The sequence below is a fragment of the Plectropomus leopardus genome, chromosome 18 (assembly GCF_008729295.1).
Source record: "Plectropomus leopardus isolate mb chromosome 18, YSFRI_Pleo_2.0, whole genome shotgun sequence".
NCBI classification, from domain to species: Eukaryota; Metazoa; Chordata; class Actinopteri; order Perciformes; family Serranidae; genus Plectropomus; species Plectropomus leopardus.
The window spans coordinates 17,451,149-17,478,974 of NC_056480.1; the positions used below are offsets into that span (position 1 = coordinate 17,451,149).

Sequence of the window (27,826 nt, forward strand, 5' to 3'; positions counted from 1 at the left end):
ATTATAATCAACATGCAGAATACAGAAAAAAACAGTTTTCAGCTCACAGATGAGTGTCTACCACACACACACACGCTTTGCTATCCTTCCAAAACTCTTTACAGTGTAAGAAGGTTATTAAGAAATTATTACAATTATTCAGTTGTTCATTTCCATTTAGCAAAATCTCAAACAAATCTGTAGAAAAGAACCCCGAAACACCCAAGACAACCCTGAATGTCACTCAAATGACAGAGATACTTTATTTCATAACTAGCAAGCGGGTACTGGAGATTGGATATTAGCAGGAGCTGAATTATTCATGCATTTATGCAGTACACTAACAGGGACACTACCATTCCCATAAATAACATTTGCAATGCTAATTCTAAGCATTTCGGGCTATGCAATCACATATTTTTGGCTTTTCCTACCTACAGATCTTTTGGTTCGTGTACTTGCTAGTTATCTAAATAAGGTAGGAGTGTCATTTCTCTGGGTGGGCTATGGTCTGAGTCTGCATGCTGGTTCAGAAGGCTGCTCTTATTCTATAAACATCTTTTTGATATACAGTAGATAGTAATAATTTCCCAGGTGGTGCCATTGTGGCCAAACATGCAATAGTCATCAATGGAGTATTCAAATTGTTTCACCAGAACAAGCTAATTCTCTGAGCTAGACTACTGTTTGTATATTGTTTTGATGTTTGTGTGTGTGTGTGTGTGTGTGTGTGTGTGTGTGTGTGTATGTGCTTGTGCTTTTACACGTGTATATGTATTATACAGTACATTATGTTTATATATATATGATATATACACGTGTGTATTGCGGTGTATGTTTGCATGTAGTCCATTGTCAGGGGCTGAAGGTTCTTGTGGACTCATAGTCCGACATACACTTGGGTTTGATGCCTTTAGCGTTGTAGTAATCCACCACCTGGTTGGGGACTTCTGCCAAAACACTCTTAGCCAGCGCGGCAGGGGAGGCCTGGAAACACAGAAACAGACGGAGAGAGAGGAGGAGAGGGGTCACAAATGAACACACATCACCAACCATGCATGATTCTTGAATGCTAAAATATGCTGTTGAGACTGATGCTGCCAAAGGTCTGGACTACTGAGACTGATGTGATCAGACAAGCTCATTTGACAACCTCAAAACATACCTGCTGTCACCTTTTTGTCCTCTGTTGCCATAGATGGCTTGCTACATATATGCTCGACAAAATGGCACAGGAGAAAAGCACATCATATCCTGTCTAATCATCAAAAACAATATATGACTGTGCACTCTTTACATACAAAAGTAAATGATCATGTACATTAAACCATGTAGTTGATTTACTGTTGTAGGTTATGTTGTAGGTTATCTTCCCATGTGTCATGTCTTGTGTTACTTCCTGCCTTTGTCTGTTTCCCACCTGTTTTCTGTCACACCTGTCTTACATCAGCCTGGTTCGTCCTTCCCTGCTCCTCAGTTATTGCCAGCCAATCAGCTCCCTGCCTGTTCTTCTGCCTCATCCCCTTATTCCCCTCACCTGAGCTTCTCCACCCTTTTACTCCACTTGCACTTCACCTCAACATTACAAATCATGTAGTGCAGTGTTGGTAGTCCTTGCCTCCAGTTGCCTGCCCTCCATCTGAACAGCACACATTATGTCATATGCAAAGAGGTTATTCCAATTTTGATGGCAAATCTTTGTGATTAAAGGTCAAGAAATCCTATCAAAATATTAATGGAAAATGTATATATTCCTTTCAGAAACTACAGCAGCTAAAGAAAATGAAAATTTATGTTAGAAACCTCCATACTGAATAGAAAAAATACTTTCCTTGACAGCAATAATTGGAACGATTCATCACCAGGATGCATGTTGTAAAACTGAGATCATTCTAGTCTTGTATTGTCACAATCATCTCAGCTAAGTGCTTTTTATTATTCATTTTATTCTGATCTATTATTTCCACCAGATTTTAGGTTATGGGAGGAGGGGTTTTGGGTGGTTCGACACTGGGATTATTATTTCTTTACCTCTATGTATCTGTCTATTGCCTTTTTCTTTTTTGTTAAACAATAAATGATTAATTAAAAACAGTTGTTCACAAAAAAAGCCTTTCAAAATCCATCAGATGATCAGCCGTTTGAAACCTGGAACGACATCTGTTTTTTGTGCTACATTAATAAAAAACGTTGAAACCTTGAAACCAGGAAATTAGGAAAAGGTGACAAGAAAATGACCTGAAAACAGAAAGCGAGCGAGAGAAATTATTTTAGTTTAGTAATTATTTAAGTTAATTATATTTCTAAAAATATATAGGGGGGGGGTGTCCCAAAAACTATATTTATAATTACAATTATAATTATAAGAAATTGTTGTTGTTATTGTTATTATTATTAATTAATGAACTATTTTATCTGTATATGTATTGTTTTATTTTTATTTATTCATTTTAAGCTTTTTTGCCTTTTTTCTTTTTTCTTCTCTTTTTTTTCTGCTAGATTTTGGGTAAATTTTCTTGTAGCTCATAATTTGTAACTTCTGTTTTTTGTTTTAAAATTGGCCAATGTGCTCAGGTTTCAAAGGGTTCAAACTAGGTTGATTTTTGCTTGTTAAAAAAAGACTTTAATAATAAATGAAGTAATACATGGAAGACTATTCTTTATGACTGCACAGTGACAGTATAAAATATTAAAATAATACAAAACCACAAATAACTATACTTGTCATTTGGCTCCAAAAAAAGAATCCTATTCGCACATGAACACACACACACATTATTGTGCATACGTATTGGTCAGCCACTCATCTGCATGAACACACACACACGCTTCCACACTGCACGCACTTCCGAATCATCAAAGTCAGAGAGTCTGTCGTACTCCGTCTCACATAATTCCCAGAGACAATGCACCATCAAAGTGCGCCCACCCCGACCCCCCTCCCTCCTCTTCCTCCTCTCATTTCCACCCTCTCCTCTGCTCCTATCTACCTGTTATCCCCCACTCTGCCTGTCTCACAGCAGCTCCGTCCTGCTAATCCCTTCTGAAAAGAAACGACAGAGCAGAAAATCACCTCTCCACCTCTGTCACACACTCCCTCGCTCCCTTTTGTCTTTAGCTCCGGTCTCCTGTTGACCGCCCTCCAGCCTCCTCCCTCCATCTTCCTCCTCTCTTCACCCCAGATTTTTTCTTCACCTCTCCTCTCTGACTTGTCATTCTATGTACTTTTAGGTAAACTATTTGTTTCTTCTCCTTCTTACATTCGCCCATCTCTCTTTCTGTTTAGCTGGGGTGTAATTGGTTGATTTCTCAACCTGTCACAGACCAAACTCACCATAGCAGACTCGACCAAACAGACCCTGTCAAGCAAATGAATTAATGCCACCAGACACACACACACACACAGAGGGACCAGATAACTGATGTATTTTGACGAGCACACCAAGCCTCTTACGCCCACATACACACACTCTTTACCCCCTGAATACAGCGCTTCTTGACACCCACCTAACACACACATACACCCACCCAACACAACACGCAGACAGAGCCGCTGTTGAAGTATAACTTTTCAAATAGTTTTGGTTGGTTGGTCTGCCCTTGGTCTATCATTAACTTATAGCACAACTTGGTATCAAACCTCAATACTTTTTCAGTAATGAAAAATAAAAATGTTGACTCACTCTTTGAGCACACTTTTCCACATAATTCCTCCATATCAGATTTTAGCAGTTAAATTCAACTGTGGGCCAGATTTTCTCATAATGTTCATTGGTGAGCCAACCTTTTACAGGCATGGTGGAGACACAGTCATTCTTTTAATTTTAAAACAACACATAGATTACGTGGCAAACCTCAAGGACTGAAAAATGAAGCCAATGCAAAAGTGCCAAAATCTGCAGTTCCTTTAACGGCCACTTGAGGCTGGCTCCAAAAATGAATCAATCTTCCCAGACCCCCATGTTAAAATTCCTATCTTTACAGTGTAAATAAACATGTTTAAAGCCTTATACAGAAAACGGTTTTGGTCCTCATAGCTAATTTCCCCACTCATGACATTAATACATTTCATTAAGGCTTAAAGTTGCGCGTAATTAAGGGTGAACTGCTTTAAGTGACAGGCGTCAACACAGTGTATCAGTCAAATCCATCCCTCGCCCTCCACAGCTCACCCCCCTCATCCAAATGTTGTCACTTCTGCTCCAAAAAGACTAAGATGGCAACAGCTGAAGTGCCAAACTCACGGTTTCAAAATGGGAGTACACAAACCAATGTGTGATGTCACAGTAGCTACATCCATTATTTTATAGGCTATGATATAGACTCATACACAGTTAATCCCCCAATCATCACTTATGACCCACTAGAGGTGTGTGGCGATATATTCATCTACAGAGTTTCTTATTTTCTTCATATTTTGCTGTGTACCTGTGTTTGCAGGTCAGGACTTTCTAAAAAGGTAGTGACCATGTGTCAGACCGTAAGCGTCACACAGCCAAGAGGGAGTTACGACAACTGTGGACATAGCACCAAAAAATATAGGAGGCAAAATGCTACATGGACAAAGCTCACTCCAAAATCAAGAGTGAACCCAGGGTTTGCTTTTACTTTCACTTTCCCTGGTGGTACTTTTTACAAACAGCAGTTGACAATTCCCACATTGTATGGTTGAGGCGAGTACTCAGATGAAATGAGTATCCGGTACAGATAATGTACTTTTGAGTATCATCGAACTAATGTGTCAATAACCATACATAACCATAACATAGCTACAGCTATGGAATTAATTAAAACTGTTTTAACTAATCGTAAAAAGCTATCAAATGTGACTTTTGCTGATCAGTGTAATTATTGCAATGTGCATGAGCCTTGTGGTTACAGTGTAATCTGCAGTGAATTTCTGAAAGCCCATGTGGAAGTCCTGATGTGAATTGTAAAAGTGAAAACTTCAGCTTTTGCTATGGGGACAACTTTTTTCTTCTGGGGGTTCCACTCTCATTTAGTTTTCACCTTGCTATATTTCTGTTTTTTTGACGCTTTGTCTCTTGGATGGCTGCTGCTCACAGTCTGGCACCTGGTTGCGACCTTTTTAAAAAGCCCCGACCTCACCTGAGCGCAGTGAGAGAACACGGTCATAAACCCAGAAGCCCCCAATAAATACAAAGAAAATGTAAGAATACAGGCAGAGGAAACAGTCTCTGCAGAAAAATATGCCGCCACACACTTCTGGGGGGTGATAAGTGAAGACTGAGTCAAATCTTCAACCAAACAAAAGAAAATAAGGATTGTAAAAACGTGAAAGCACCATTTTTTCATATCATTTCAGAACCTCAGGTGTTATTCTGGCGACAGTATTGAAAATTTTAAAGCAACGCTTAGCCCAGCTGAAAGGCCTTTTTTAAAAGTCTGTGGCCTTGATGTGAATTCTCTTAACGTTTCATGACTATCTCCTCTTTTATGACCTCACATTTCTTATGCCCTTTAATGTTGTTATTCAGCTTGAGAGAGCTCCAGTTTTAAAGTAAGCGGCTCTGTATCCACTATAGTTATGCTCGCTGTGAAGAAGTAACCACACAAGGTACAAAAATAGCTGAAAACAGCATCTAGTGCAGAAATATGTCACAAAACTCATTCTGCTGCATTCTCATATATTGCCCCATTTGTATACGATGTTGCCTGACCTCCCTGGAGAAGTAGTCATATTTTTGGCCTGGGATGCATTTATCACAGCTCTGTGATTATTCCAAAAATACAAGACTTCCTTTACAACTCCTCCCAAGTGCCACCCACGTGTTTGAAGTCCTTGAAGGGGACGAACTGGACGATGTCACGGAGGACGGGCTCGCCCTTTGGTGAACGCAGGATCCCATCGTCCCCATCCAATATCTGCATGTCTGTGAAGTCTGCGTTGCCCACGCCGACAATAATGACCGACATGGGCAGGTGGGAGGCGTGCACGATGGCCTCCCGTGTGTCCGCCATGTCGGTGATGACGCCGTCTGTCAGGATCAGCAGGATGAAATATTCCTGGCGGGGAAGGGGAGAAAGTTATGGGTGGAAGGGAGGAGGGAAGAATAGATGTTCAATGACTTTTATGTGTTAAAAGTGCCTTCTTGTCAGGGCCTAATTTGAATAAAACTCATTCTAATCCACCAGAGAGCCAGAGAGAAGCGGGAGGCATTAAGGCAGGGAGGAATTTGTGCTCTAAAATTTATGACTGGAATTAAATTAATATCAATCACTTCCTCCCTCTTTTCAATGCATCTCCTCTTCATCCCATCTTTTTACCCACTCTGATATCTCACTTTTTGGCTTTTCATTGCCATTTGTCTTTTCCCTTGTCCCCCTTTGTGCCAACACCAACAGTCACAACAACTGAACCAAAATGGTCCAGACTTCATCTTTTTTCATCTTTTCTCATTTTCTCTCTCACCATGGCCTCTTTGGTGTGCATCTCCTCTGAGGCAGACGAGGCCACTTTCTGGATGATTGGGGCGATGTTGGTGGGCCCATAAAGCTGGATCTTAGGGAGGCAATTCTGGTAGGCCTCCACCACGCCCTGAATCCCTGCAACACATGCACATGTCCTTTAAAAACAGACCTACCGAGGCCTACCTTTTTAGTCTAGCTTTTAATTGATTAACTTCAACTTTTTATCTATTGACCATTTATTTATACATTTTAGTCTGTTTTGGCAGTTGGTAGATCATTTGATTCCTTTTAACATATGTATTATTTTACTTTGTGCTCTTATCCTTTCATTTACCTCTTATCCACTGTTTAGAGTATTTTACTTATTTATTTATTATTATTCATAATTTAATGATTGATTTATTTTTTTATCTTTCTATCTAAAGGTTTTATCCTGCCTCTGGTGTTTCCTCCCTTATGGCAGCGTTTCCTTAGTTCCTGGTTTTAATAGATGCTCTTACTTTAGTGTTTTACTTAATTATAAGGTATTGTTTTTATTCATGTGGTTCCTTGCTTTTGTTTGTGGGGGGGTGATTGATTGATTGATTGATGTCCTTTTTCCAATTACTATCTGTCTTCCTGTCGATCTGTCTCTGTATTGCTGTGCACTGACCTCACCAAGACTTAATTCTTGTACTTGCAAAAGTATCTGCTAAAATGAATCTATGCATGTGATTGCACTTCAAGGTGACTGGGCATTTTTCATAAAGCACTGAGTCCACACAAACACAAGCTCACACACACACACACACACACACACACACACACACACACACACACAGACACACACTTTCACGGCAGGAACACAGCTATGTTGGGAGAAGAGCGCAGAAGCCCATTTCACACATACAGATTAGTGTTGTTTTTCTCTGTATCTTAGATCCTGAAATACTTCCTGCAGCATAGTGACAAATCTCCCAGCTGTATGTGTGTGCTTAAGTGTGTGTTAGGGGAAGAAACAGAGAGTGGGGATAGATACAGAGGGAGAAAAATATGGGACTGACAGCGAGGGAGAGATTAAAAGACGTGCAGCAGTGATGCCGTCAGAGTGTTTTGGCTCTGCGGTGCATGAAGAAAAGTTTTTGTGAGCCGAGGAATCTGTGAATGAAGTGTGTGTTTGTTTGCGTGATAGCTCACCAGCACATTCGGGATTGTCCTCGTCGAAGTTCACGGCGAAATCGTGTGAAACCTTCATGCGGGGGCAGAGAACACAGGGGCCTTTTACCGCCACGTTAAACCCGTCACTCGGCACAACATGTTCAGTCCAATTTACAGGTTGACAGATGCATTCTCTTTTCATGTTGATCAAAAGCAAGCTGTGCCTCAGAGAGAGATCTAAAAATCTAAATCTGAAGTAACCAGAACTCCCCCTGCTAATGCAAAAACCACACATACACACATCCCACAAATCCTACCTTGAAGTCAGGTGGTATCAGGGCTCCGAAACCAAACGCAGGGAACATTTTATCACTAGAGAAAGAGCAAGGCGCATGAGTCACTGGAAACGATGGAGAAAAGGTTCAGAGCCAAGGACAAATAATGGGCAAAAGCCTTGAAAGGGAAAAGCTAGTGTGTTTGTTTGTGTCAGGATTAGATAAATGATGATTGATGAAGTGGTTTCTACCTGTCATAGTCTTGGCAGATCTCCCCTACAGCCACCAGCGCTTTCAGGTACTCATTGGGCTGGTAGGGGTGGATGTAGTGGAGGGAGCAGCTGTTTCTGGGATCCCCGTTGGACGCTGTGAAGTCTATTGCCACCTGGGACAGAAACACACACACAGCATGAGCGGGCATGGACAGACGACAACGTGCTGCTTTAAATATTGAGGAGATTATAAGTGACAAAACTGACTGTGAACTGAATTTGACAGCCTCCCATGATGTAGTCCAGGAAGGAATACATTTTGATGATCTGTCAGGGGGGCAGGTAGAGATTTATGGAGTCAAGTCAGGATACAATAAAAGCTGAATGAGGTGGCTGTAGCTGTGCTTGATACATAGTGACGCATGAGATAAGTGCCGAAATAATTAATTGAGTTGATGTCACAAAATTAAGCATTAATAAGCGATAAATAGTTTTTGGTTACATCAGGCAAAAATGTCCCAAAATTAACTGGCTGCAGTTCAGATCTGAGCATTTGCTGCTTATCTCTGTTTTATTTGATTGTACATTTAATATCTTTGGCTTTGGACTGTAGGTTGGACAAATGAGGCAATGTGAGGACATCGTCCTTTGTCACTGTTATGTGACATTTTAACAGTGAACTACTAATCAACTTCACAATTAACTGACACATTAATGGTACCCTTTGTTGTTTTTTGGACACTAGTAACGCTTTGGAACAATGATCTTACACTGGTTTCACACTATTCCATTAACTGACAGCTGGTGACGGTAGTGCATTGAGAAGTGTAGAAATGTGTCAATCAGGGTGGTGAAAAAGAACACTGCCAGAAAGCAAACACAGATCTATCTAATGTAGAATTACATTTTTTTTTTAAATCCACTTCACGAAACACTGAATGTAAACATAATTTACATTTGCTTATAACAAAACTCCTTAGAGTAACTTTATTAATGAATGAAAAAGTCATTATTTGCAGCCCTACTTGACCTATATGAAACCCTTCTGGAGGGAGGGATGACAGGAAGTAGAAAGTTACGATGACAATTATGTGTTACTTCACCTTACAGTGGTTGAGAATGACAACGCCAGAGTTTCTGTAATTCTTCTTCTTCATCTGGTATTTAGGGTTTATGCACTCCCATTGAAGCTAGACACACACACACACACACACACACACACACACACACACACACACACACACAAACATTTAAGTCATTGTTATGTCAACTGGAAGGGCTAAATCTGCATGATAAAGCTGATTTTTGATAGCTGCCCATAATTTTCATTGTAACACACGTATTGTTAACAGGTGCTTATGCGCAGACATTTTTCTGGCCAAATATTACATCTTTTTGATATGTAAAATGTTTTTATTCTCTCAAATTATAGATGTTTTTTGGCATATTTTTGATTCAGTATTCTCATGAAGTTATTTATGACTCCGAGGCAGGCGTGTGGACACACATGGAGTCACATGGCTTGACTCGTCTCAGACATATTTGATGACTTTAGACATCACTTGTCAAAATCAGACAGACTTGCAGCTTGACTTGTAGTTGTCCAAGGCTGAGCAATGAAGCCAATGCAAAAGTGCCAAAAACTTCAATTCATCGAATGACCACTTAAGGCTGGTTTCAAAACAGAGTCCCCCTGTTAAAATGACCAAATTTACAGTGCAAATAAACATGTTTGCAGCCTGGTACAAAATAAATAAATAAATAAATAAGAAGAAGTCTGTAGTCTCTTTAGCTAATTACAACATTAATGATAACTGTACGGGAAGTGACAGGCTGTTTGTGAGGTGTCGATACAAGTCCATGAGTCAAATCCACTCCTCCACAGCTCCACCCTCTCATCCAAATTCAGTCACTTCTGGATCCAAAAATCCTGAGTGGCGACAGCCCAAGTGCCAAACTTAAGGTTTAAAAATGGCAGTCCACAAACCAATAGGTAACGTAATGGTGGCTACATCCATTATTTTTATACAGTCTATGGTTTGAACCAATCTGACAGCATCCAATCAAGATTCAGGAGAAAACCATGACAAACTGTTATGTTACTGAGCACCAGTTGGAAAAAAAATTATGTCATAGATAAATTTGTTCATGGTGTTCAACAAAAAAGTAATTGCAGCATGCAAAACAGGTGGGTTGAAAATTGCAGATGAAGACAAAACAACTTCCAACAAACTTGTTTTAACAAATGTACAAATTTAAAACAGCATTCAGGATTTTAGAAATGTAATAAATTAATACATAGTCATTAAATTGCATTGTATGTGATAAAGAGCACATTATGACTTGTTTAGGGCTTGAAACTCAAAGTTTAGAACTTGGGATTTGTCTGGAGGGTTGCCAGCTTTGACTTGGTATTTGAGTTAGGATTTATGAGCAAAGACTTATTTTTGACTTGCAAAACAATGACAATGACTAGGTTCTCAACTCAGCTGGTATCCAAGAGCAGACGAGCTTATTGGTAGATGTAATTACCATTTTAAACATTTTAAACTGACAAAGATCCAAGTATCATCAAACCACTGTCCATCTAAATACATTCGTAATGAGTCGATGTACAGTTGTCACTCATTCCATTCCCTTGGGTGTGCTCACCTGTTTGCCCTCCTGCTCTGCTCTCATCTCCTTAAAGGTGGTCTGAAACTCCCCAATAAAGTCGTGTTTTCCATTAGAGTCCCAGTCCCAAACTGTGCACTGGAACAGACACAAAGAGACACGCACAGGCGCACACACTTATTCAGTTAGAGCGCAGCTGAAACACTGTCACCTAAACACACACACACCCACGCACGCACGCACACACACACACACACACACACACACACACACACACACACACACACACACGCACTCATGGCATGCAGGGAAATGCCATGCTGAATGATTGATAAGGCAGTGTTGGTGGGGGGGCAATGGAGCGGTGAAATATTAATCTGAGGATGCTGAGAGGGACGTGGCTTAAGAGACAGCTTTATATGAGTGTGTGTCTGTGTGTGTATGTGTGTTTTGGTTTAGGCGTAATAGTTTGTTTCTCTCAAAGGAGCTGCCAGACAAGAAAAATGGCCTCAATCCCCAGTGAAATGTGCAGGTCAGCCGGTCAAGGCTCCGCACATCATAAAGAAACAAGCCTGTAATATGAAAAGGTGACAAAAGGCACCAATATCTGGATTGTCCAACGGAGTCTGTGCAATCAATAATATTCAATAAAGTGGGTCAATAGAGACGCTTGTTAATGCAGAGAGAGAGTGATGCTCTACATTCACAAAGGTTAAATGACTGTGAATGAGTCATTTTGCTGTTGAGCTTTTTGACCTTCTCGCCCGAGGTCACCCTCACAACAACAAGCGATCAGAACCAATCCAACAATGCTTGATTAAAAACAACGACCGACAGCAGTCCTCTTATTTCCTGTCTCCTACTTAAGCTGACAAGTGCCTGCCCCTGAAGTGTGCTGTGTTTGCCTGTGTATGTGATCATTTGTGGATTGTATGCATGTCTGTGTTTCTGAAAATCATTTTTGTGTGTGAGGTAGCGAGCGCTAGATTTTTGCATCAGTTGAGTGCTATGCAAGAGAGTAATTAAAAAAAAGAAGAATCGCCATTCCATCCACTGAATGCTAACTGACGGAGAGAAACCAACAGAGGGACAGATGAAAAAGTAGAGAGGTGGAGGAAACGGATGAGGAGAAATACAAGGCAAGAGACAGACAGAGCCTGCAGCCGAGGGTTATGCATTTATGCATTGGTCAGTTAAGAGCCCTGTGAAAAGGAAGCACTGGTCTGAATAGAAATCTCTGTCCTGCCATTTCTCACTATAGCTCTGATGCTTCAAACAGGTAGCCCTGGAAACCATAGCCAATGGCGTGCGTGTGAATGTGCGAGCCCTTTCTCCTGCTGTCAGGAGCCATGCAGAGTTAAGACGCCTCTGAATATTTAATGAACAAGCTCATGTTTATTCATGGTAAGAATAACTGTTCGGAGCTAATGTGTTGCCACCACACACACACAAACGCACTCACATACTAGATCTATTCTGGCAAGTAAAGGTGAGAGTTTAGGACAACCACTGAGCTCTTTCACACCCGTCCGGCTCTTTAAATAACACATCAGGCATCAGGATGACAGGAAAGACAGCACATTACTTGGGCTCAACTCATGACTCGGAGAGGATAAACTAAGGTGATGATCGAGGCCCCTTTTTGCCTGCTTGCATTGTTTGACTCGCTCCTGGGTGTGTTGCACTTTGTTTATGTTTTACAAATCTCATCATTTGTATGCTGCATAAAAAAACACCTTGCAAAGAAACACCTGCAGGCCTTCAGGTGATGTTTTTTAGCCTCTACCTCTAAATGCGCATTGTGTCTCCTGTGGGGAACCTAAATAACAAAGGGAACTGTTGCCAAGGTTCAGCGCGCTCAAATTGTTGCATATTATATAACGAAAAAAACAAAACCAATTAAAGTCCAGCATGCTTTGTGTTCAAGTCCACGGTGTAGGTTGGCATTTTAAAAAGCACTTAAGACACTGTTACTGTAACAACTGTTACTTAAAGATTTTTTTTTTTTTTTTTACTGAAAATCAGTCTTTAGCAGGATATAAAAGAGCTTGTATACCTTGATGAAGACCCTGATGAAGGCAGTCTTAAGGATTTTTACTTAATTACTTGTAAATAAGTTAGGTATTTAACCCTTTGAAACCTGGAGTGTCATCACGTTCCTAGGGCTGCTTCAGATGTCTGTCACAAGTATTTAAACCTTTGAGCAAATTGGTGCAATTTATTTCAAAAACCTGGGAAAAAGGCAATGAGCAAGTTCTTAAGACATGTACCACAAATTTCAAGAAATTAGTAGATTTAGAAAATCATTTTTTAAATGTCTAGAGGAAAAAAAAAAAAATTATTATATATATTATATCACAGCATAGTTTTCTTTTAAAAAGTATAAATGTAGAGAGAGTCAAGTCCACGCACCCATCTTTTATGTAGTTATGTCTCTAGTGAACCGCACAGCTGATAGGTAGCCTCTGTGGTTTGTTTACATGACAGGGTTTCCCACACATTCATGTATTTGGGGCAGCATGCCACAAATGAAACTGCCACAAAAAGCTTTTATAGTTTTGGAGTTGAAATGTTCATTAGGGTCACTGTTTAAATATATACACCTTCGAACTTGAAACTTAACCATTCATTGTGCTGTGTCTAAAAGTTTGCATTCACTCAAAGCAGGTGCTCCTCTCATCCATTACAGCCTCTTTACATTGTGGTTTATCTACCCAGATAAAAATATTTAAGCCTAACACATTTAGTCATCCATGTGTTAATAAAATATTATTACTTACAATGGGTCTTTGTTATTGGGCCAAAGGGGGTATAAAAGGGTTTTTATACCCTGATGAAGACTGTTTGAATTGAAATGTGTTGGTCATCTATGTATTAATAAAGGATTTTTACTTGCAATCAACATCGGATTCTTTAAAGACTGCCAACCATGGACTTTTGCATTAAGTAATCTGGACAGTCATTCTTTTTTATTCTTATGACTTGCCCTATCCTTGAAGAGCACCTGTTTTTTAGTATCACTAACAACTAGTTTCTTGACCCAGTGCAGCACTACCCATTTTTCTTCATTTGTTGAATGATACTAGTTACTAGAAAGTTATACTAAGTTTTGCAGCTATCATTACTAACCAAAAAAAAGAGTTCATTTGCAGACTTACCTTTAGCTCTCTGTCATGGTCACCACTGCAGAGAGTGTTCAAGGAAACTTTGAAGGATTTCCAAACTGGGCTCAGGTTGTTCATGACCGTCTGCAGTGTACAAAACATCACAGTTTTTGTTAACCGCAGATTTGAAGAAATAAATAAAATCTCAACATGTGTTTAAGTGTGCATGTAATTACCTCAGTTCTGTGCACAAGCGACTCAGTCCCGTCATCATTTATTCTAAAAATCTCCAGGAAAGGGTCTGACTTGCTGAAGAAATCCTTTAGAGGGTAAAACACGCATGTAAGGCATTGCCTCAGAACTGCCTTTGATCATCATAAATCATTCATACACTTACAGAATCATTATTTCACCCCATTTTTCTCCTTTTCTTCCTTGTGTCTTCCACCCATCCTTTTCCTGTCCTCTCCAATTTATCCGCCCCTCCCTCTGCTGTCTTCCATTTTTCCCCTAAGGCACAACTTGTTTGGATTAGTCATCCGTGGACGTGTGTGCGCGCGTGTGTGTGGAGGCTGAAAATTAATGTAGTTATCTGTGTGTGTGGTGGGGTGGCTGAGATAGGAGAGGGTTATTGGGGAGAGGAGGGTGCCCACCTATCTCAGCAGGCCTCCTCTAATGCCAGATTGTACTTTTGTGTATTGTGAGTGAGTTGCTACATCGCCAATTCCCACAGCCCTCCACCCACGTACTTCCTCACAAACACAAACACAAACACACACACACACACACACACACACACACACACACACACACACACCTGCTCCATAGCCTACACATCCAAACTCATATAACTGAATATTAATTCCTCTCATATCTAAAGAAAAAACACAGATTTTTTTAACCTTTTGACACTTGCACAAACCTTGTCATCTAGTTTACGAGCGCTGAAGGAGAGTTCAACATAATCGTCATTACCAGACAACTCCTCTGCTGTCACCTTTACAGTGAGGGTGGAGAGCAAAAGAAAGGGGGAAGATGAGGAGGAGGGGGAGGCAGAGAGAGAGAGAGGTAGAGAGGTAGAAGGAAGAGGTAAGAGAAAATGAGATGGAAATGAGTAACAGAACAGATTGAACAGCCAACATCATCAAATTAATTATCTTCAGAGTGTCTGAGTGCAAGAGGTGGTGTGTGTGATTCTCGTGTGTGTGTGTGTCTGTGTGACTCTGGAAACAATGTCATACCGTTATGGAGGACTTTCCAGCAGTGTTTCCCTGCTTGAGAAGAGCTTTGGACAGTTTCCTCTGAGAGACGATCTGAAACAAACAGATTCCACAAAATCAGCTCACATATTCCAGTTTTTCGTCTCAGAGGGACAAGCTCGCCCTGTCAGTGTCACCCCGGTGTTACCTCGCTCTTCTCCTTAATGGTAGCATACAACTGCCAACTTTACACATCCAATGTGCAGCGTGCAGATGTCACCTTTCTCACCACCTGTCAAATGTAATTTTCTCAGGCGTTGTGTTTGATCTGCCATCTCCTGCTCTCTTTTCACCTATTACTATTTTGGGCTGGCCAGGTGTTACACAAGCTATAAATGTTCAAATGTTCTGCTCAGGTTTACATGGGGAGGACGGTGACATCCTCTGGGTGTTCACTACACAGACAGATGGACCAATAAAATAGGCTTTAAGCCTCTGGAAGCTGCTAAGAGCTGCACAGTGAGGTGTTGATTCTCAGTGGGATAAGCAGTACCATCGATGCTTTTGGAGTTACATATTTGATTCGGTGTTAATCCAAAGAGCAAAAGTGATACCGAGGTGCTTTGAATTGAGGGCCAATTACTGAAATGTATACATATACACTTACTTTCTTTCATCTTGAATAATTAGTGCAGTGCAGAGTGCAGAGATATGATGTCGGGTCATTTTTGTCTAGTTTTGATATAACAGTTGGTTTTGAAAGCTTTAAAGGTACAGTATACAGGATTTTATTAAAGAAAAAAAAAGAAAGTAATCCCTCTCATTCATCAGCCATGACCCACTAGACGTGAGTGGAGGTGTATTTTAATGCAGAGACTTTGCCCTCTGCTTGTATTTTCCTACTTTCTTTTTGTTTTGCCATGTTCAAGACTTTTCCTCTGATTGGCTTACCCTGAAATCCTTACCCTTACTCTCACCAGTTTCTCTTGCCTAAAACTAACCAATCCAGTGTTCAGGATGTTCCTGAGCCCCTAGCCAAAAATAAACATGCAGGCGAGGTCAGGATTTAATAAAAAGGTAGCAACTAGCTGCTAGATCATAAGCAGTACGCATCCAAGAATTAGCTATAAAAATCACAGACATAGCACCAAAAAAATCACCAAAAAATCACAGACATAGCACCAAAATAACACACAAAAACATGTAAACATGGTACGGTTCTGGGATATTACTTTGAAACTGATGTGGCAAATTTGTTAGCAAACTGTTGTCTATCACCTACAAACGGAGCAAAATTAGCATTCATTTGAAGCCTTGTCTATGGAGAATTAACTAATTAATTGTAAGTCCAATTTTCACCATCCTTTTGACTCAATCTTGGTCTCCAACAGCACTCGAGAAAAATATCAGGCAATTAAGCTGCTAAATGCTCTACTGTGTTATCTAGCCCATCAAAAAAAAGATGAAAGATGCAATAAAGAGGGGCACTGTAAAGTTGGTGGATAATCCTCTGTGGTTCTAACACATAAAAGTTGTAACGCGTTCCATTGATTAAATATAAATATTGATTGAGAAACTTTAAGGCCATGGCTTGTATAATTGCTCACATGCTGTCTGTGGCAATATCACTGACACAATGCACCTGTGACATGCCTTCCCCCCGGCTACATTCCCCAGTGATGGCACCAGCAACTATGGGGAGCTGCCACCGAACATCCAGTACAGAAACAAAATATTAACAGATCAATTACTACCACTTAGTGAGATTCTCATGTGCCTCTGGTGCTTCCATTGCACTTATATAACACTGTCTTTTTCTTAACAGCACTCTGTTGGACAGGCTGTAGCCTCCAGAATATTGTTGTTTAGACACAGACAAAATGTCAGCAACTTGTTATCCCCTTTCAGTAAACCTCCCTGGTTCTTGCCTTCATAATCACCTTCCTCCTTGTCAATTATCTCAGTTCTCCCAACTATTGAAAATCCACCAGCTTTATAATAGCTGATAGCATCTCTGACAATGAAAAGTGGATTCAAACACTTCAGTGGTTTCCTTCCTCTCATTGTGACTTAACTGGGGATTTCCTGAAATCAACTTGTTAATTAGCACGACTGCAATTTTCTTCTTAAACGCTCTCGGATATTAAGTGAAACACATAAATAAAGCAGATCTTTAAATATTGATTACAGCTACATCATTAAGAGGTGCAACAACACCACTAAGTGAGAGAAAAAAGGCCATATGTATTAGCATATGCACATGGAAATGCTTTGAAACATAAAGCGCCATCAGGGCTTTACGTAACAAAGCACTCAAGGACAAGGAAAGCTCAGTGTAAATGCAGATAGAGACACGAAGTGAAAAGATCACATTAGGATTCCATTCACGGCTTAAGCTGTAATCTTAAAGTTGCTCCCTCACCCTAATCAAAGCACACATTACCTGATACAGACGTTTCAAATCCCAACAAGCTCAGTTAACTTTACAAAGGATTATATAATCCGCACTGTAACTCTTATGCTCAAAGCAAGCAGGCTGCTGCCATGCATGCATAGGTCTGACACGGACCTCCATGCTCTGCACTGGTAAACACAGCACCTACGGTAGGTGATATACTGGTTTTAAATGCAATTTGCTTGTTGTAAGTGCACACACTGATGCACTTAACTGCACTTCTTTCATGTATTCACCTGTAGATGCATGCTCTCATCATGCACTTCAGGTTCTTATAGTGAACTTGTTGTTATGCGTGTTCAGAAGTGAACTCCAAATTTCACTCACATGCACCACTTAGCTTGTGCAGCGACCCGCCTAACATGCGTTTTCATATTTTTAGAAGCTTTTCCTCTAGGGGACGTCTGTGTTGTGCAATAGTGAACAATAGAGAGAGACAGCAATAGCGAGCGGTGTAACATGGCGTGATTACAGAGTGTCCAGAAGCTTTCTTACTCACACACATCATGAATGCTTAACTAACCTGCGTGTTTCACACATGCTCCCACATTTGGTCAAGCTGTAGCGCTGACCTGTCGAAAGACACACTGACCTGTCCTAAGGTGCACTCCATGGCTCCCAGGAAGTCAGCGTCACGGAGGCCATTGTTGCCAGAGCTGATGTCATGCAGTTCAAAACGGAGCCTCTGGACCTCCTCGAAGTAGTAATCCACCAGAAAAATCTTGGAGAACACTGGGCCACTACTGCTGCGAATCACCTCTGTGCGGTCCACCTGTAAACACGTGTGTATACAGGTGCACAGAGGCAGGGGTGTATGGACACGCATACACACACACACGCACACACACACACACACACACACACACACACACACACACACACACACACTCCAGGTTAAGCTTAAAATAATAATAATAAATTATTCTACACTAAATTAACATAACTATTGCTATGGGTTTCAATTTTCTCAAAGATCCCAGGGCTGTAAATTATAGAAGTGCTGGTAAATGGAAAGGCATCTGGCAGGTAGAAACACTATAACAAATAATAAAATAATAAAACTAAAGTGTCAAGTTGATTTCCATCATTCATTTCTATGGGAATCAGTCTGTTTAATGGTTTTATTACTTTTTTATATTTCCAATTAAACATCAACTACTTAAGTACCTTATAATGATTTGTGAGACCACTGATGTCTTTCATGCAGATTGGTCAAATCATATAATGACAAACAGCTCATAGTGATGGGCAAAAATGAACAAAGAAAACATTTTTTTTAACTCTTTTTACTGTCTGATGTGAAACAAGTCACTTTTCCCATTCGCTGTTATCATAAGGTGCAGCTCACGCTGCCTGCTACGGTGAGTGAACGAGAAGTGATTGAATCAGTCTTGAGTCAAGACCTCCACAAACCAAGGCAAACAGTGCATTCACGTGCTCCTTTGACAGTCATTCTTTTGACCTTGGTGTGTTCATGGGCTTTAAATTGTAATGTAAACTAGGGGTCGACCGATATTGGTTTTTCAGGGCCAATACCAATATCGATTATCAATAGTTAATGAGACAGATAACTGATATTTGGAACCAATATGCACGTACAATAAAAATGAAAATCTTTCCGTCACTATTTAGAATTTGTTTATAACAAACTCCAATATAAAACTTTGCTTAAATGCCTTTAGGAAATGTTTAATCAAAACTGAAACATTCAACATCATCATCATATACAGTAAGTTCCCAGCAACTTTTTTTATAAAGTCACATGAAAATTTATATTAAAATGATTAAAATGCTGTTAAAAGCATTGGTCAGCCTATAAGTAACGACTAAATCTTAGGTCTCAAGTCTTAAACTTTGAGTTTTGAATCCTTAACTAGTTACAATGTGCTCTTCCACTGATGTAGTGCCATTTTAACAACACAGTAATAGTATAATAAATTTACAAAAATCACAAACACTTTTCAAAAATTGTATTCATTTCTTAAAACAAGTTGCTTTGTTACAAGGTTACTTTGCTGTTTAGCTAAGCATTTAAGCAGTAACTATGTTAATATTAGCCTTGACTAACTGCTCTTTGCACAGCCTTGAATGGTAAAGCTCGAAGTTGCATCTGTAATAATTGCCCAACACGTTTTGCATTTTGCAATGCGTTTTTTGTCAATCACCATGTAGTTTTTGTACTGAAACATAACTATTTCCTGTATTTTTTCCAGCTGGTCCTCAGTAATGTTTGTTCTTCATGGGTTCCCCCTACAACTTGGATAGATGTTGTCCAATTGGTTAAAACAAAGTTGATTAAGTTAAATTAAGTGGCAACTTGTTGGTAATGGATAGCATTCATGTTAGTTATTTAAGGAAATGAGGGGAAATTATTTGATTCATCGCACACTTTTGAAATAAAATATAATTATTTTTATTTTTTGGGCTTCAGGGAAGGTTTCAAATATTTTCAAGTAAAAGGCTCAGGTCCAAAGGACTTCAGAAATCAACATTTTACATAGTTTTGTATATTTATTATATGATTATTTATTCAATATTTTATTTCATAAAAGTGCTACTCTATTGTTGACAGTTTCACTTTTTTATGGTCTTTCCAAAGTGAACTGAGGTATGAAGATTTCATTCAACATCCAACACGCTGCCACTGTGCATTGATTGTGAACCTCAGCAGACTTTTCAGCACTGCAGCAATTACCACAAATATCCATTACCAAATTGTTTACACTTATCAACTTCAGGACTGCGAGTATAGATTTTTTTTTTTTTTTGATGGCTAAAACTGAGCAAGCTGTTTGACGACACAAAGAAGCGACTATAGTAATATTGATCTCACATTTTCTTCTGTCTGAATGCCTGATGCAGAAAGGAATAGAAAGCCAAACAAAAGTGTGGCTTAGTGCTGCCAACAAAACCTATCCAACACTTGCAGCAACAACTGCGTCCCTTTTATTGTTGATAACCCTTTGACACACACACACATACACACACACGCACACACACACACACACACACACATACAAAGACACATGCTGACACAAAAGTGAATGGCACACCCGCAGACTCAAACAAACACACACATAAACAGATTTCGCCTTTTTTTGACACGTACCTCAATAGACTGGCATCTCATCAAAGCAAAACGAATCATGAAAGCATAAACACACACACACTCACACTCTCTCTCTCTCACACACACACACACACACACATTTACATCCAGTGGCTTGAACACATTCTCAGCAATTATCCAATTAAGAGACTCTGAATCTGATCAGCAGTGATAACATTTGTCCATTCCCTCACTCCCACAGAGGGGCTTATTGTAACACATCTCACACAAATTCATGCACATGCACACTCTCTCCCACATACACACACACACACACACACACACACACAGTATGCTGCACAAAGTAGCTTTTTGTGGAGTCTCCAAAGACAGAATAATGCTGTACTACTTTCTGAACACTTGATCTTGAGCCCCTGTGGAAATAGATTGTGCGTGTGTGTGGTGTGTGTGTGTGTGTGTGTGTGGTGCCTGTGACAGTTTGTGTAAATGAGCGATGTGTTTGAATCCATGTACGTCCATTAGAGTGGGTCACTGTTGCACTGTATGTGTGAGGATGTGCGTGCATGCGTGGGTGTGTTGGCATCTACATATTTAAAAGGGAGACAGTGCACTACCTCTCCCAGAAATAAAGGAAAGAATAAGATCCAATGAAATTCCTTAAGATTTGGGTTCTTACAAAGTTCAGCTAATACAAGTGCTGCTGCCACCGGTGAGACTTCAGTGGGAATAAGATGTTTCTTAAAGAAGGAGATTCCATCTGAAGTCTCTGAACGAGCGGGTAGTGGGTGCTGGAGATAAAAGGAGAGGAAGTGGAACACTTACTAGAGGAAAGCACCGACAGTTTTCTATTTCTTTGCCAATTTCAACTGATAAACAATCTGTTCTAGGAAGATGTTGTCTCTGTATATTTGAGTTTATAAGTGAGTATATAAGTTTTATTGTGTACCATGAGCCCAATGAAATTGCCTATGAATCCAGGAAAAAAAAAATCTCATTATTTTAATATCAGAATTACTGGGGAAGACAACTTGTTTTGAAAAGCAAAGATGAGCAGAGACACAAAACCAGCACACTTTCCGTTTCAAAGTGATAAAAGCATTTGAATAGACAATCTGTGCACCAATTCATAAAAGTTGTGATTTCTGTTGCCTTCTGTGACAATTATCATCCATAATTTATTAGAACCAAACATAACTCGCAATTTAGGGTGAGAAAGTTAGCGACACAATCACAGCTCGGCATGACAGTGTAGGTCCTTGATTACACACAATCATTTAGTCAAACAGGAATTCTATGACATGGCTGAATAATTTCAAATATGGAAAATTTGATTAAAAAAAAATAGAAAAGTGCAGTCAGTAGATAGTCAGCAGATCTGCAACAGGCAGCCACCCGGGTTGATCAGTCATTCTAAGCAATCCTTGTAATTCCAGCAGATGCACCGCTGCACATTTTACATATAATAATACATATCTTGTCTACTTTTAACAAAGCCATGGCAGGTTGCAAAGGGCAGAGTTTTCCTGCTAACAGGCACTGTATGTGAATACAATAGAATTATGATGATGGATGCATTTCAACACACCGTCCAAAATCTTTGGACTTTCAACGGTATTAACTTTCTCTTTAGGCTACAGAGCAACAACCACAAGAGATCCTAGAGCACACAGTTATATATGTACACACAATATATGAGGCTGATTGGTCCAATAGTTTGCGAGATAGGCTCTGACAGACACACACACACAAGCACACACAATCACGCACACACACAACTAAACGCATGATCCCCTCCAGGCTTTGCCTGGCGAAGATAATTATCTTCAGCAGAAACCCGTAGAGCAGATGAAGACACTTACAGTCTGACTGGTACATCAGGTCACGGATTTATGGAATAGATTATAAAAATAATGTTGAATAGGCACAATAAGCTCATTTTGAAAACACTTCTTTTCATTGATATTTGGCTGAAGGTTTGATCAACTCATAGTAGAAGCAAAAAAAATCCTCTACATAAATCCAAGGCAAATTGTTTGTGAAAAGGTTCAAAATCCATATTGTTATATTATACGGTGATTGTTGGAAATCTTTTATCAGTGGCAATCAGTTCTATAGGCACTACCACTGCAAAGAAAAAAAACATTGTCCAAATGGCACCTGAGTTCATAACAGAGCAACAATATACAATATGGATAGATGTCAGACTGCATGGACATGCATTCAGCTGTTGTTCAGGCTGTCTTACATTTTCTTTTTCATGAAACAGTCTGTTTGAAGTAAAGACACGCTCCGCTTCAACCCTGCATCCCACCCCATTATTTTACCTCAAACCATTGCCCGTGCGACTGCATCTTCAGCACAACACAAGGGTCTGGTTTGGAGAGGGCGTCGCGGTCTGAGATCCCCCGGCAGGCCACTCTCAGCTCCACTTTGGTCAGACATGGAGAGCTGATGAAGCCCAGCGTGGCCTCCGCAGACTCATAGATGTTACTCATGCTGAACACACAATCACACACTGCGAGGAGAGAGAGAAATGATGAAAGACAGGGTTAATCTGAAGATAGATAGATCATTAAAAAAAAAAAAAAACATTCACTGCAGTACATTTGAACTGTTGTTTGCTTTGACAGGAGCAGATGCAGTGGCCCTGACTAAGCAGACAGCACTCAAAGTGTTCAAGGTCAGGACTCTAAAGCTACTGAGTATCAGACAAGGTCCCCAAATACACACAAACGCATACATACCATACAGCATGAACACAAACACACACAATTATGCATGTACACGTTGATTCAAACATGCATTTTGATGTATGTACTCATTCTGTGTACCAATGCATACGTGCACACACACACACACACACACACACACACACACACAGACATATACATACACATACATAAGGGGAGCTCTGCTGAGTAACGAGAACAAATCGGCGGGGTTTCTCCTCAGGTTTCCACAGAGGGTATAATGTTCACAGTCCCCAAATAGAATACTGTCAAGCATCTAATCGCTGCGACAGAGGGTTTTTTTCCCCATTATAATGTGTAATGAATTGTTAATCATAAAATGAGTTTAAATCACATTTTACAGCAAAAGCTGCAAAGAAAATGACCCCTCACCATAATGAAGGCTGAAACGATCTGCTGCTTTTCATTTATTCAAGGTGAAATCTCTTGAATTCCTACACAAAGTCTAGCTATTTTATCTAGTAGTTTAACGATACAACACATCTTATGGGAGTTTTTATATACAGCAGTGATGGTCAGTATGACACACGCATGGCAATAATGTTCAACGCGTTATGGGGCACTCTTATGATCTTAAATACCCTGCACATCCATTAAACGCCCACACAGGTATTTTAAATAACCCGGCTTAATTAGACCTGTGTGGGCGTGTGCAGACTCAGCTTGATTTACATCTTCTTCACTTTTCTTTTAGCTTTGCTGCACCTGTTTGAATGTAAAAGCTACACCTTTATAATTCATAATAATACATGGGCTCTTGTGACTTAACGTAATTCCCAGCATAACTCCACCCACCTTTAATATGACCACAAGATGTAATTATTAAGAAGTTCTGCTCTGTCTAAAGGTGAAAACAAAACTCATTAAAGGGAAATTTTGGTATTTTTCAACTGGGACCCTATTTTCCTATTTTTGTGTGTCTAAGTGATTTATGGGAGCAACGATTTTTGAAATTGGTCCAGTATTGAGCGAGAGCGCTGCGGCCGCTTAAAGGGATGCAACGTCATCTCCTATGGGGCAATATCTCACCATCAATCTACACCCACTAAAAATGCTTGTTTTCTCCAATGGCAGGCTGAGATTGGTATTAGAAGTGTAACAGGGCAACATTATGGTTACTAACACTACTGGTAGTAGGCTACTTCTCCTGTGCATTTTTTGATTGACTAGTACCCCTGCATACTTGAAGCTACAGAAACCATTCAAAATGTCAAAATTGAATGCTCTTCAGGTGCGTTTATGTTCTGATTCAATTTGTTTTACTTATTTGCTTCAGTGCATAAAGCATTTCTTTCATTAACCTTTTCACTTGACATCAACTTCCTCTTTTTACACTATTACAGCTTTTCTAGCAATGTATTTGAGCTCTTAGCATCTTTAGTTAAAGCAGTTAAGCTTTCATTTAGCCAGTTTTTCAGATGTTTCCGGCAGGCTGCTCTCATGTACTTTTCCTATCCAAATAAATGCACCAGAATTTGAACATTATGATGTCATATGATATCATATGAATTGTTGAGTGTGCATTTCCGTTGGATATCATACAAAACGTAGCATGAGGATAGACTGACACCATAATTACACTCCATAATGTTATGGGGCACTTATAATAAAAATCTGAGCCTGTCACTAGCAAAACCAATATACATAACAGTGCCATATTGCTCCAAACAATTACAGCGCAGCTCATTTTGCAGCTGCAGCCCTCTCTGTCAATACTGACATTATCAAACATCAAAAAATGTTGTTCCCGTCGGTCATTTAGACACAAAATATCGGAAAATAAGTCTAGGTTGAAAAATACCAAAATTTCCCTTTAATTAACACATTATATCTTGTCCATTCTTTTTGTAAAAAACCCATAAGTGAACTTTAATTGGATTTGGCTACCTTACAACAAAGCACATCTGTTCCCCTGCCACCAGTCTTTATGCTAAGCTAAGCTAACCATCTCCTGACTGCAGCTTCATATTTAATGGAAAGATGACACTAGTATTGACCCCTGTCGAAAATTAACAGTACACTTAGTACAGTACAGTAGAAAGAACACTTAAAAATGCATTGTGGCATCATCAATGATACGTTTAATGACCTCCCACCATGTGCTCTTTACTCAAAGCCTACAAAGCAGGATCCAGTTATAAATATAATACTACAACACTGGAAACACTGCATTGCATGTATTATTAATCTCAAAATACATAGATACATTCTCCCAGCCTATATTGAACGTGGAGAACTGAGCTGTACCTCAGGTAGCTTCATGTCCAGTTAGTCCAAACTAAAGGATAACCGCAGGTCTGATGAGCTAGATGGTACAAACTGAATATTAATGCCGCAGTATAGTAGTATCATCCTTAGGGAGCAAAGCTCTTGGAACTGGGTCTGAATCTGACCTGAATGTCTCTCTCTCTCCCTCTGTCTTCCATAATTCATGTTCCATGTGTGTCTTGGCTGGTGGTGATTATTTTTAGCTAAGCTCAGTGAATTTGCTGTATAGCTCCAGACGAACGGGTGTGGACTGGGCAGAGCCACAGGGCAGGTGTGTGACCTGTGTGTAGGTGGTGTGTATAGTTGTATTGCTGTATGTGACCCCCTGTGCACAGTGGTTACATATCTGCTGGTGTGAGTGTGTGTGCGGGAAGCAGCAGATGCCTGTCTGTTCCGGGTGACTGACAGCAGATGACACTGATAAGTGATGGAGGATGTAGAAGATTTCTGCAACCACTGTGTGCGAGATGTGCCTTTACAGTACAGCAAAGAATCAGCTACCACATGTGTTGCACATTGCCAGAGGTGACAATGAATTTTCATATTGCACTTCAGCACAAGATTTCAATAGCTTCTTGGGGGGAGAAAAAGTCCCAAAAGTGGTTTTGTCAATGCTTACAACTGGTTTATTTTGATAATTTGAATTCTAATTAAATGCATTAGTGGAAATGGTTGAAGCGGAAGATGTGTTTTGACAAATTTTTGGTGTTTTCCCCCTGATGAACAGGTAGTTAAGCTTACAGAATCATAGGGCATGTAACATTTGACAGTACATGTTCCTGCAGAGAATTGCAATGTTTTACTGTATTGCTCTTGCTGTCACAAACAGAATAAAATTGCAGAATAAAAGGCTTTGAAACAAATTGGTTTGTGTGCTCAAAAACGTGTGCATAAATCAAAAAAATGCCCAAACAAAAACCAGAATGATTGATTGCCGGGTGGTGTAAGATGTCTAATAATCATTCCACGGCTCCTCACCGTCAGCTCGTATTCTCCACACTGTAACAATCAATCACGACTCAGAGCTCAATTGCCTTGACCCTTGACTGTGTGTGTTTGTGTGCAAACCTGTCATTGTGTGTGTGACCATTCACCTTCACATGTGCACGTGTGTTGAGTGACTGTGGCAGATGTGACATTAATGATTCAGCCAATAGGAAGATCCATAACATTCAAGTACTGTAATTGCTCTGCCACATATTGATTATCAGGCACAGAGAGGAGTCGGCATCCAGACACAGCACAGGCAGCAAAGTGTGGCATGTTATGCATAGACCCTACATGGAATATTAATCATAACAGGTGACAGCAACATGCTCAGCTGAGAGTGGACATTGCAAAAAGGCAGCTGGGGGTGAGGAGAGACACAGAGGAGTATCAGAAGTGAGGCAGTCTGGTGTTGCAAACTCACAGTGTTATTAGAGCTGACAGAGGCAGTGAGAGTGAGGGAGACAGTGGTTGTGAGAGGGGGGATTAGAGGGATGGAGAGAGAGAAAAGACTGGGGGAAAGGCAAGCAGGCAAGTGAGAGCGAGGGGAGAGAGGAGAAGAGATGCAGACAGAGAATGGAGCAGATCTCCCCCTCCCATAGGGCTTATCTCGTCTTATAACACTCCAGCCAAAATAAATTAAAGCAGAGGTTTTCTAAGAGTAGACTACAATGGTATTTTCCAGTATTTCCTCCAAAGACATGATCTCTCAAGTCAGTGTGGATTTCATATAAACATATTACCTGATAGTAAAATGATAGTTTTATGTTCTGTTTTATTCTGCATAAATTAATAAATCCACAACAAGCTGGTAAAGAATAAAAATGATAAATCAGACTATGAACAACTGATGTCATCATATATGACTTCCACTTATAAACCAATACAGAAAAGATGTCCAAATGTTTAGAGTCTCCAGCTCTCTCTGTCATGCAGCGGGTTAAGACATGCACCATCCGGGCTGCTCCTATCTCCTGCAGAGAGAAAACTCACCTCAACGACCTGGAGAAAAGATCCGAGCGGAGCCGAGCAACTTCACCGCCGTTTACTTGACAATCACGGATGCCTCACCACCGCCTTCGGACCCATCTCTGTCTCCTCACTCTTTTGTCTATATGTTTTCTTCACACTGCAGAGCTCGGACGGCTTTGGCGCTGACAGCCAAACAGAGCTGCTTTCTAATTCCCTCAGGGCGAGCACGGTGAGGATGCGCTCCGTGCGCCTGGGTTTACTCTGGGTGAAAGATGGGGAGGAGGAGGAGGACGGTGCGCCACTTAACTAGAGTTTGTAATCCGCTTGCTCCACCGGGGGCCGCAGAGAGCGCACAGTGTCCAGGGACCGGCGG

General features: G+C 40.3%; 1 protein-coding gene across 1 annotated transcript; it reads right to left on the reverse strand.

Moving 5' to 3' along the window:
• Window positions 1–27,689, reverse strand: cpne4b (copine IVb). The gene is made up of 16 exons (XM_042506160.1): window positions 27,475–27,689; window positions 22,801–22,991; window positions 17,999–18,178; window positions 14,994–15,065; window positions 14,675–14,749; window positions 13,989–14,072; window positions 13,807–13,896; window positions 10,688–10,786; window positions 9,139–9,225; window positions 8,303–8,362; window positions 8,075–8,208; window positions 7,866–7,920; window positions 7,588–7,639; window positions 6,413–6,546; window positions 5,770–6,006; window positions 1–966 (listed from the first exon to the last, which is right to left on the reverse strand). The coding sequence occupies exons 2-16, from the start codon at window positions 22,969–22,971 to the stop codon at window positions 835–837; spliced, it is 1,662 nt and encodes a 553-aa protein (XP_042362094.1). The 5' UTR covers window positions 22,972–22,991; window positions 27,475–27,689; the 3' UTR covers window positions 1–834.
• Between the last annotated feature and the right edge of the window lie 137 nt (window positions 27,690–27,826).

What these genes read in the sequence shown, in the direction of transcription:
- cpne4b (XM_042506160.1), bottom strand. Translation starts at nt 22,971, where the DNA reads ATGAGTAACATCTATGAGTCTGCGGAGGCCACGCTGGGCTTCATCAGC. An exon ending in TGATACCACCTGACTTCAAG is followed by an intron (nt 7,640 to 7,865) that starts GTAGGATTTGTG and finishes CCCCGCATGAAG; the next exon opens with GTTTCACACGATTTCGCCGT. An exon ending in CCTTCAAGGACTTCAAACAC is followed by an intron (nt 967 to 5,769) that starts GTGGGTGGCACT and finishes CTGTGTTTCCAG; the next exon opens with GCCTCCCCTGCCGCGCTGGC.